The sequence below is a fragment of the Podarcis gaigeae genome (genome assembly GCF_964106915.1).
Source record: "Podarcis gaigeae genome assembly, chromosome: 5".
NCBI classification, from domain to species: Eukaryota; Metazoa; Chordata; class Lepidosauria; order Squamata; family Lacertidae; genus Podarcis; species Podarcis gaigeae.
In genome coordinates, this window is record NC_139681.1 from 49980441 (window position 1) to 49992566 (window position 12126).

At 42.9% G+C, this 12126-nt stretch overlaps 1 protein-coding gene across 2 annotated transcripts; it reads left to right on the forward strand.

The window, feature by feature from the left end:
- Positions 1-166: 166 nt before the first annotated feature.
- Positions 167-8342, forward strand: SPMIP5 (sperm microtubule inner protein 5). 2 transcript variants are annotated; one of them, XM_083741507.1, is made up of 6 exons: positions 204-341; positions 1286-1356; positions 2961-3182; positions 6398-6584; positions 7279-7376; positions 8153-8342. In XM_083741507.1, exons 2-6 carry the CDS (start codon positions 1299-1301, stop codon positions 8320-8322), a joined length of 735 nt encoding a protein of 244 aa, XP_083597633.1. In that variant the 5' UTR covers positions 204-341; positions 1286-1298; the 3' UTR covers positions 8323-8342. The 2 variants fall into 2 exon arrangements, with proteins under 2 accessions (XP_083597632.1, XP_083597633.1); XM_083741506.1 differs by lacking the exon at positions 1286-1356 and having other exon boundaries at positions 167-341.
- The last annotated feature ends 3784 nt before the right edge of the window (positions 8343-12126 follow it).

Consider the following 12126-nt stretch of genomic DNA (forward strand, 5'->3'; position numbering starts at 1 on the left):
GTCTTCTGCTGATTATTTAAGGCTCCTGTGTTAAAAGTTATTTCCAACATGATGCACCATCCAGCAGAAAGGAAGGCCTCTTGTACAGATGATCCTAGTCCTGTGCATCGCAGCTGCGCTCCGGAAGCCTCTCTGTTCCCTGCACGTGTGGTAAAGGTCGTGTGGATGAGGTCACAATGCCATGGGAGGGACGGGGCACTGTAGCTTGAGCTCTCTTGTAAAGGGTCGCAAGGAAGCAGCCAGCTTGGGGGATGGTATTGCTCGCCGAGCTTGTCATGGTAAAAGGCCCAGTCCCGGCTTCCTGAGCGAATTGTTCGTTTGGGGGGATCTCTCCTGTACAGGTCAGCCTTTCCAGGGCTGCTGCATTTTCTTCTCTTTCTTGTCAGTAGCTGACCATTGTTTGCTGCCTCTCTCACTACACGCTTTGTCTTTAGCCCTCATGTGTCTGCATTTGTTATTGCCAATCTCAATACTGTTATTTTCGTCGTCGTCCCCCTCCTATCTCCTTTGTGCTCTGAGGACATGAAACATTGCAGCAGCAGAAGTCAATGGCGCTAGTAAGGTAACGCAAGGCTGCTGGATCCTTTCCACAGGATGTGTGCCTGTGGCAACCAGGAACATAAATAGCTTTTTAAAGGATTACACAATTTCATTGCTGTCGCTATCTACAGCATAGGAACAGCCTACCAAATCCCCAAATGAAACCTTCATGTTCAGAGGCACTGTATCCCTGATATATACTGGGGAGGAACCAGAAGGCAAGCTTGGGTCTAACTCGCAGCTTGTGAGCTTCCCAGAGGCTGGCTGCTGTTTGGAACAGAATTGTTCCTCCATGAATTTTTCAGGCTTTCCTGACCAAGCAATGCAGCAATCCCAACAAGCCCCATTGAACTCCGTATTCTTACTGATTGGGCAAGTGCAGGATAACTAGAGTTGCACTGGAAATGAAGAGTTTTGAGTCTGCTTGGATGACTTGCTGGCCATAGTTTGTTCGTATGCAGAGGCGATGGGTCTTTCCTAATGTTTTAACACAGGGAAATGGATGACTGCTCATAGCAGGGGTGGCTCCCTTGTGGTCCTCTAGCTGCTGCCAAGTTATAGTTTCCATCAGCCCCAGGCAGCATGTCTGATGGGTAGGTCTGGGAACTGTACTTCTGCAACCTCTGACTTAAAGGTTCTGACAGCCTGAAACACCAATATGTTTTGATTGGGATAATTCTTGAACAACAGGCTTATTAATATTAGAGTCTAGATTCAGTTGAAAGTCTTAACTTTCTTTCATCAGAGTTTGAAAAAACATGGAACCATTTCAGCGACAAGTAGATGAGTGCAACCCTTTGATACCAGGATATACAGGTAAAAAAACCAGAGAGTCTTGGCCTGAGGTTTGTTCCCATTTCTCATCTGATAAATTGGCAGAGAGCAAAATAACATGCTAAAAGGGGCAGCCAAATAATCACAGCTCTTCACATCGGCTCCCATTTTGTTTTGATGCACTTTGTACTCAATATAGCAGTAATAAACAGGATTATGATTTTAGTAGCCTGTTAAAGCTATCTATTTGCTATTGTATGCTATGAGGCAGCCAGAGGCAACGTTTGGCCCTCCAGATGTTTTGGACTACAATTCCCATCATGCCTGACCACTGGTCCTGTTAGCTAGGGATCATGAGAGTTGTAGGCCAAAACATTTGGAGGGCCAAACGTTGCCTATGCCTGCTGTGAGGATTGACCCAGCACCCTAGTCTTGCCTGATGAATGTGGGAAAACACCTTTCAATCTCAGGCTCTCTCCCAAGGGGTGGGAAGCTTATGCGCCTCACGTCTACAAGTTGCTGGGCTACAACTCCCATCATCCGTGACCACTGACTGACATCACTAGCAGAGTGATAAGATGAGCCCCAAATGCAGAACAACAGTATTACTGGTGAAGAGTAATACTGTACAGTACACAATACTATCTAAATAGGTCCCTTCACAAGGCTGCTAAGTCTAGAGTCTACAACTACCTAACTGCACCACATATTTCATGCTCCACTCCTTACACTGTACTGAGACACCAAAACACAAGCACATACCTAGCTCTCTTTCTGAAGATCTGGGTAGCAATTTTATACTGGCAAATTAGGCTCTCTTCTGCACTCGGTATTTTTAGAGTGTGTTACCTGCAGGGTGTGGGTGTGTGTGGGTGTATGTATATATATACCTAAAATACCTTAAATAAAAAAAACCAGAAAGCATAACTAAATAAAATAGGCAGCTGCAGTGGGCACACCTGCAAACTCTTGCTAATACATGCTCTATTCTAACATTTTTTATTAATTATCTATAAATGACACTGGCTGTTTTGGCAAACTAAATGTTGAGACTCAGACATTTGCTAAATTTCTAGTTGCTTGGGTATAAATCTCAGTGGTTGGTAGTGTGACAGTAGGGTTTAAAATGCTAGGAAGGTGATGGAAAGCTGATGTTCACTTTCTTGTGAAGAATTCCAACACTCATACCTACCCTCTGACTAGAAGCCTGGGAATCAACAGCACCCAGTTTTGCAGGCATCAGACACTAAATCAGTACACACGGCAGCTGCAAAACTTTGTGTCCGGAAACACCCAAATTTCATGTTGTGCAAATTAATCAAATGGCAACAAATGTCACAGTGACAAGTTGGTGATGGGCAGGTAAAGATGATCACTCTGAAAAGGGCTGGAGCTGAAAGCCCATGTATATGACACGCCAGATCATCCTTTTGACGCATTTACTATGAATGCAACAGAATGTTAAGTTGGCTCCCACCATGGACTGTACGAAGCCTGTATACACAAATAATGAGTAAACAGTGGGATTATCCTTATGATAGTCCTGGGGCTGCAGACACACACAAGAAGTTTTGTTGAAGGAAAGCCTAGACTAGTCCGCTGATGGCTTCTTCATGATGGTTGTGAACTTCTGTTGCCCTTTCCAGGCTACATCCCTTATAGATTCTACCGAATTGGAACTAGCTTTGGAAACGATTCTGTGTGGTGTGTGAATGCGTTTCGCGAGGCTACTCAGAGAAAATGTGACCAAATGGAAGAACTGAGGCTCACAGCGGCTACAGCACCCCAGCTGCCACCTCTTTGCTCGAATGAAGAAATAATAAACGTACTTGATGACTATAATAGCAAACACCATCCAAATGTGCTGGGTATAGTATGCCTCATTTCTAATTAATTTGGGCTTAGGATTCCTAAAATACCTTCTCCCCCTTCATATCCCCAGCTGATCCGTGTTCTCTGCAGGGGAGGGCATCCTGCAGGTATTGTCTTGCCAGGAGGCCTGTTCCACTGTGATACAGTTATTGGAGATGCAGCTCATGATCCCAAGTTTCTGCAGAGTAGCAGAGTCCATGTTGTTTTCACATCCACCCCATACCTTTAAAGAACATCATGGCTTTCCCCCAAAGAATCCTCAAAACTGTAGTTGACCCGCTACAGCTACAATTCCCAGTGCCCTTAACAAACTACAGTTCCTAGAATTCTTTGAAGGGGAGCCATGCACTTTGAATGTGCTGTAAGCATATGGTGTGGAGAGGAGGTGGGTCAGAGACAAGCTACCACTCTAGAAAACTCATTGCACGTAGCACCCTTAGAGTCACCGTCATATGTGGCAGGCTTGAATATTTAAGGTCAGGCTCAGGGGGGCAGGGGGTGGTTGCTGCAAGCTCGGTGGCTGGTTTGCTAGACTGAGTTAAAGTGTATGGTTCCCATTCAAGAGGAAGCCTCATATTTTCATGATGCTTGGCCTCTGAGGAGATACAGGGTTACAAAGGGAGCAGATGTCATGTTAGCAGTGAGCTAGCTTAGGGCATGCAACTGAAAGGAAGAGAAAAAGGAAGAAAAAGAAGTTTGGCTTGGCTTGTTATGTACACATTGCTGATCTACAGGTGAAATTTAGCTCCAAATGAAACCTTCCACCCACCCTGATAAGCATATTTATCCACCGTGTTTGCCTGCTTCAACATTTTCACGAACAGGCTCTGTTCAAGGTGCTATACAAGGCACTGTGCTGTTTGGGACCAGGATTATTAAAATACCATCTCCCCCTTCATATCCCCAGCTGATCTGTGTTCTCTGCAAGAGAGGGCATCCTGCAGGCATTGTCTTGCCAGGAGGCCTATGCCATACAAACTTGGTCTGTTCCACACCTGCCTTTTGGAAGTCTCACTGGCTACATATGAGACAGGTGCCATCTCTTCCATCTTCTTGTTGCCTGTTGAAGACTTTCACCTTTAGCAAGCCTTCTAAGTCGAGATCTTTTTTATCTTAGTCTGTATCTGTATTGGATTTGAAATTGTATATATGTAACTTAAAAAAACCCCACAACAAAAGCCCCCTACACAGAGTCTTGTGAAATTGCTTCACAATGCTTCATAAGAAATGCTTCGTGACTGAAATTAATTAATTAATAACAACAGACCCAGGGCATCATCTTTAACCCTAACCTGAAACATGAGCACCACCTTTAATACTTTAGCGATTCCATCTCTGTCTCCTAAAAGAAACCCGCAAACTGGTGGTTGTGCCACTGATGTAACCTGACCTTAGATCAGGGCATGTTCCACTTGTGGCTATACCACTATACTGTTTTGTTCCTGTGCCTGACTAGCCCACATCCAGGTCTTGAAACAAACTTTCCTTCTTGACTCTGTTTCCTAACTCCCTCCAATGTGGTGTAACAGAGATAAGTCTGAGCTTTCAGCTTTCTGCCATAGGACAGATTTCCATCTTCATTCCTGTAACTTTGTAAGCAGTTTCAGTCGATTGGGCAGTGGAGTAAAAGTTCTGTTGGATGTGAGTCATTGCACACACAAAAAGCTGTCTGTGAATGTTTTCTCTTCTTTTTAACAGAATGTGGAAACTTTTAGGCAGTTTTTCATTTTCTTTTAAAGCAAAACACTGACCTTTGTTCCTCTACTGTCGTGCACAGATGGCAAATTCTAGTAGCAAAAGCATTTTTGCTTTGCCATAGGGGGAGCTCCCAGCAGTGATCCACATGTGGCCTGAATGTTGCATGGGAAGGCAGAGGAGATCTTAAGACTGTTTTGATGAATTGTGGTGGTTAAGGGGGTAATGACGGTTCCCTCTTTGAGAAAAGTACCAGTCACTTTCTCCAGGTCTTTTGAGAGAGAGAAACTCTATCTTTGCAACTAGCAGCACTAAACCATGACAAAGGGCTCTAATAGCTTTGTTATTACAGATGAAGAGCAACAGAAATTGCTTTCTGTCTTGAGTTTTTTATCTACAGCTACATGGACCTGCCCCATGACCTCTAAAGCTCAGCTGGAGAAATAGAAAGGAAGCAACGTGCATTCTGAGTTATTTCTTCCAAAAGGGAGGCTTCAGACTTGTAGAAACCTAATATGCAAGTACCATAAGACTTGCAACAAAATATTGCAGTGTGATTTACTCCCATTCAGGATGTTCCATTCCATTCACCTTCTCATCTGCTTTTCTGTCCCCCCACATTGACCACAGCAGCTGGTCAGCTGTCCATGGCCACTGAGCATGCTCAGTCTTCATTGGGCTGTTTGGGGTCCCCCCCAAATTATGTTTGTACTTTTGCAAAATTTGGTCCTTCAAAGCCTCCTGATACCTTCCTGTTGTACATGGGTCATGGTATTTTGGCTGTGCTTGAATAATTTAGATTGCTATTAGTATATATGATTATCTAGCAAATTTGCCATAACACAGACTGATACCCATGGTTTTACTTACTACCTAGCACAGTGGAATTTGCTTTAGGCTCTACTCTTGATGGAGTGCAGCCAGCCCTGGGTGCCTCTATATACTGTAAATGGAGAACTAACGGTGCTTGCAACCTCTAGCTTTGAACCTTCCTTAGGACTTCTTCAGTGGTCTTCTCTCAGGATATTCGGATTATTGATCCAACCCATGAACTATATAGAACTGTTATTTCTCTTTCTCACTGATGGGAATTGTATTCAACTCTTTTCCACTTAGACCCTTTCTCTTGAAACTGGAATGTTTTAAAGAGCACCTGTCTTTCTTCCTGTAGTAAATTCTTTGCAATGGCTGGCTGATGGTGGAGTAATACAGATTTCAGGCTTGTCAGATCTACTTCATGTTTTCGTAGAACCCCAAGATCTACCAACCAGATTCAGGCAGAAAAGACTTGGTGGAAGTTCAAGAAAATGGTGCTAATGCAATGGACCTCATTTGTGTCGTTCTCCTCACTCTATGTAGGGTTATTTTTAGCCTCAGTAAGCTTTCAATTAATGCCCCATTTCATCACTTTATATTTGGTCTTTGGTAAGTTCTACATATTTGCATACAGAGCTTGTGTTTCTTTATTTATCTGTATTCCTTTGTGTTGTGTTTTGCCCATTTCATCACTTTGCAGGGCCTGTGGAAACAAAAAGGAGTCTACTTGAGCCACCTATTCCAGGCTGGACTGGCTTTGTGCCCAGGTCTAAGGTTACAGAGTTTGGTCACGGAGCTCGCTACCATGTGATGGCAGAAAATTGCTATCGAGATTTTCAGAACTCCTTGGACAGAGCCAAACAGGATCCTGCTACCAAGGAATCCATGTATGTTGGCATAAAGATCTTTCACTGGGCTATGCTGCAGCCGAGAAATCATGTGGATATAATGTTACATAATGTTACTCATTCATCTATTCTCATCTTTTCCTCCTGTGATTTTATATTATTATTAAACACCTTGATCATTTTGCATGAGCAGCTGTTAGCATGATAAGACAAGATCTTTGTCGCTGTGAATCCTACAAGACCTGTCTCTCAGGATTATGAGAAAATATCAGGGTGGAAATTGTTTAGGGGCTTTTGTTGGAGATGCTTAAATTGTGGTTATATTTTTGTAATTAAGTATAACTTTTGATGCTGTGAGTCACAACCTAGGCCATGTGGTGAGTGGCAGGACTGGGGGCCCCAGGCACTCAGCAGGGGAGTCCTCCTGGGTGGCAGCAGCAACAGCAGCAGCAGTTCTTATATGGCCAAAAGTGGGACACTCCAGGATCAAATCAGAAACCAGGATGGCTTCTCTAAATCAGGGATGCCCTTGGAAAAGAGGGACACTTGGAGGGTCTGGACTTGTCTTAGCCATATGAAAACCAGAGACATTCTGCCTTCCCAGAAGCATTTGATAAGACTATCACATGCACTGTTTCAGTCATATGCAAAGCTGCATATAATATATTGTTACAGTCAAGAAAGTTGGAGAATGGCAAGCACCAAAACATCATTTATTTTATTTATTTTGTAGGAAAGAGATCCCTGCAACCAAACTCAAAGAATCACGCCCATACCAGAGATTCTACAGGCCGGAAGGGATGATGCCTAAGTATACTGGGCATATTCCACGTAAGGCTTTAGGATTGTATTATTTGAAACTGGCCACTTACTATGGGCCTGTTCACAAGACCACATTCACCTGTCTCAACTCTTGGACTGGAGAAGAAGAGAGTCAGCACCAAAAAAAAGCTGGTGCTTGGTGATGAGAGGGGTATTGCTAGATTTGTGTTGGTCCTCAGAGGAAAAGGGTCTTTATGTGCCTTGCTTGCGCATGTGAGTTAAAATAACTCAGTCAAAGGTTATCATGCTTTCTACTATATCTTCATTGAGTTGATTGAGCAGGTGTTCTGAAGCAGGGCACACAAGAGCCCCTTTGCCTCCAAGGAAGACCTTGTTAGTCTTGTAGAAGTCAGTCGGCCCATATCCTGTTATACTGGGTCCACCATCTGTTGCTGATACTACACCACACTTTGACCACTATGATCAGCAGGGTATGCACAGCTCCAGCAAAGCCATCTAGCAGAACATTGGTGTTTTCCTGTTTTCCAGCCTTTTCCAGAGCTCCTGGTTAAGAAAACTCCTTTCCCACACAGTTCAGTTCAAAGTATAAAGAGTTTATTGCCTCATGATCCCTGTGTGTGTGCACATGGGTTGTGCCCCCTCAAAATTGTGCACCCACGCTTATGGGCCCTGCTGCCTCCCACATTATCTCCCTGCAAGTACTCGCCCTACGGATGGGAGCCCACCAATCTGAGCCTCCCCATAAACTGCAATGAACATTTAGACCCCTTGACTGTACTTGTCACAAGGCTTTAAGCATTGAAATAGGCCTTTTTGTCTTGTAGATGAACGTTCTGGCATCGGAAAGACCTTTGGTAATGTGAGCAGAAGCTGTTCTGTCTGCAATCACCCGGAAGTGAGCTATGGCATTTATCTTGATAAGAAACGGAAGGCTGTAAAGTTTCAAGAACCGATCAAGGAAGAAAAGATCCCCTTAACTGCAGCAAACAATTAAAAATATACAGAAATACCTGAGATTATATGAGAATAATCCTATCATGTTGTTTGTTTAACCACTTGGTATGAAATAATATTATTTACATTTTAGAATATCAAGTTGTTAGACAGATTATTATGGTTTTGAAACTGACCCTAAAAAAATGTATTTCTGCCTAGAGCACATCTGGATCACAGCTGCACCACCAGTTACTGATCTAGCTGTTGACTTCACACCCTATATTTCATATATTTGAGCTGGCACAGAGATCTTGAGTCTGTGTGGAAGGTCATTCAGATGCTAAGATGCATAGTTTAAAAACTCTTTGAACTAAAGCATAGTAAGACTTTCAACTAGTTTCCTATCCTGGTATTGCTATGCAGCTGTCAGCTTCCCATAGTATGATAGCCTGTCCAGATGTGGGTGATGACTCAAGCCATGAGCTGCGCATCTCCTGACTCAGTGCCACCATGGAGTTTGCCTGGTTTGACCTTTGCATCTGGAAGTGACATCAGTCACAGCTGTAGGTGGACTGCAGACTGAGCCAGAAAAGGAGTAGACAGTTTGCCTTACTGCCGCCAACAAAAGCGACTGAAAGGATCATAAGGCAGAGGACTGAGGGAGTGACAGGATGCATCCTTCACAGGTTGACAGAAGTGGTAATTCAGGCCAGTTCAGTGTCCTGAACTTTACATACAAATATGTAAAGGGAGGGCTGTAGTTTATTTAGAGCATTTGTACCCCACTCTTCAGCCAAAAAGTCACCCAGAGTGGCTAACATACAATCAGTTAGAAGAAAACAATCCCTGCCTGCAGATTTATAATCTCTCTATATATAAAGAAAAGTGACACACAAGGAGAAAATAACAGGGAAGGAAGATGAAAAAATAAAACTCAGGCATCAATTCTTTTAATGACCAGCTGGCACAGTTCAGGTGTAGATGTGCCTGATACAGCTGGTGTGGTAGATCACTTGTTTTGAATGCAGGAGAGTTTCTGGTTCAGTCTCCAGTATCTCCAGCATCTCCAGATAAGGCTGACAAATGCTCCTGCCTGAAATTATGGAGAGCTGCTACCAGTCAGTGCTTGGGAAATGCTGCTTTCTAACAACAGAAGGGGCCGTTGGTGACATTTGGGTTCCCTGCAACAATGGTACAAAGAAACAGGCATCTGAAAGAGTTGTTCCAGTGGGTTTCTGAGGCACATTTATAATACGTAGATTTGCTTTCAGTGCTTTTTTCAAAATTACCTTGGGGGAGTTTTTCAGATTTCCTATCACAACTGAGGTACATTTATTTTCACCTCCTTTTTCGCTAGAGTATTCCTTTGCTTAGGGACCGCGGGTGGTGCTGTGGGTTAAACCACAGAGCCTAGGACTTGCCAATCAGAAGGTTGGCGGTTCGAATCCCTGTGACGGGTTGAGCTCCCGTTGCTTGGTCCCTGCTCCTGCCAACCTAGCAGTTCGAAAGCACGTCAAAGTGCAAGTAGATAAATAGGTACCGCTCCAGCGAGAAGGTAAACGGCGTTCCCATGCGCTGCCCTGGTTCGCCAGAAGCGGCTTAGTCATGCTGGCCACATGACCCGGAAGCTGTACGCCGGCTCCTTTGGCCAATAAAGCAAGATGAGCGCCGCAACCCCAGAGTTGGCCACGACTGGACCTAATGGTCAGGGGTCTCTTTACCTTTACTATTCCTTTGCTTGCATCTGTTTAGTTAATGGAGCAGCCCCCCATTTATTTTATCTAAAATCTGAAGGAAACGTTTTGAGTTCAGCTCTCTTTAATCTGTCATATCTGAAGGGTTTGTGTGTATCTGCAGTACTTGATTTTGTGGGAGGTGGGTTTTCTTTTTTTAAAAGAAATGTGTTAATTTAATTACACTGATTGTTGGTGTAGCAGTGTGTGTGAGGGTGTTGTATAGTACCTTGTTGAGCATTTAAGTTCTAAATCTTTGACTTAATCTCTTAACCTTTAGACTTTGATTTTCTTCCTCAGCCTATAATTTGTACAGCCTGCCATCAGAAGAGGGAGGTAAATTAGACGGCATCTGCTATATTACAAATTATAATCATTAACATTACTTCCATTAGTAGGTAGCTCTTAAAATTCCTTCTTGGTGGAATAGTGCTACTCCAGTAAAGCCATGTATGGGGAAATGGTATAGGCCACCGAAGCAGCTGAACTAATAGGTAGAGATTATTCAGATAACACAGAAATAGCAATGGAATATCCCATCCTGGACTTTACCTCTTGAGGCTGAAAGCTTGGGGTTTTGAACATACGAACTTGCCCATTTGGTTGGGGTACTGGAGAGGGCCTCCCCAGTGGCTGCTCCCCAAACTTTGGAACTCCCTAGTGCGGCTCGATTGGCTCCCTCTTTGTTTTCCTTCCACTGGCAGGAAGTTTTATTCCGACAGGCCTTTGGGAACTGACTGCTTTTGAGGAAAGGGCTTTAAATGGTGCTGCTTTTAGTGCTTTTACTATCTGTAGTTTAATAGATTTGGTTGTTGTTGTTGTTTACATTGTTTTAATTCAATTATAGCTTAGTTACTTTTAAACTATTATCTTCTGTATTTCTTTTAGCCTTCTGTGATTGTTTTAATTTTTGTAAGCTGCCTTGAATCCTGGTTCTGGGGGAAAGGTGGAGTGTAAATAAATAAAATCATGATAATACTTCTGAATCTTTTTTTTTTAAGAGAGAGAAATTGAAAGATTACAGATTTAGGGTTGCCTAGCTATCAGAAGGCTAATCCTAAAAGTATCTTCCATGTGCAGGATAATATCAGACATTGGCTTTTGTAGCTTTGGATAGAGAAGGGCTGTACCGCAGTGGTAGAGAAGAAAATAACCTTATACTGCAAACAGCCCATTCAGATTTAAGTCTTCTGTGTGTGCCTTCAGCGAAGTAGCTTCCACATTTTCCCATTCCCCCAGTCCTGATATTCATTGCTATTCCACCACTTCCCATCTGCACTGGTGAGCAGAGCTTGAGTGCAGGTATCTGAGCTGTGTTTGCCTCCCCAGTCACCCCTTCACTCGGCTCTCCACTATATTTTTTCATGCTGGGCATTTCTATACCCTTGCACCTACACCTTTTGAAAAAAATGAAAACACCACCAGCCACCAAAATGTCTCCACAAATTGCCCACCCTCCCCCCAAAATACCTTATAATACAATGTAAATGAAATAAAATTTAGTTGCATAGGAATACTTACAACATACCAGATTATCAATCTATACTAGGATGTTATTACACTGTTCCTTCTGTAACCACAGTGGCAATGTTTTCAGATGTTAATAGTGAAAGCTACATTTTGAAGTCTGAACTTTACTAATAAGCCTCACCAGCTTTTGAAATGCCTCTTAATTGATAAGATGCTGGTCAAATCTTGGAACATGTTCCCTTTTAACATTCAAATCAAAAACTTTGCTGTGAATAACACAATATTAAAGTGAAGAAAGACCAATCTGCCTGGTACATATTTTGAACATGTTTTGTTGCAAATAGCATTCTAACAGATAGGGCTGATTATATGGTAAAGAGCATAATTTATATATCACAAGCAGTGGGGGCTTTTGTCACTGACATAGCTAAGGAATTTGACACCTTTACAAGAGAACAATACATGTCAACCAAAATATATACCAATTAGTCCTCAATGAGACACTGAAATGAATGATGCAGGAACATGTTGTATTTACAAATAATATATGGTTAACAGCCACTTGCATTTTCAAACAACAAATCTTTTTGTGTTATTTGGGGGGGAGGGAATAAGCATTTGGAAATGGTCACAAAAATATCTCCATTAGCACTGAAAGC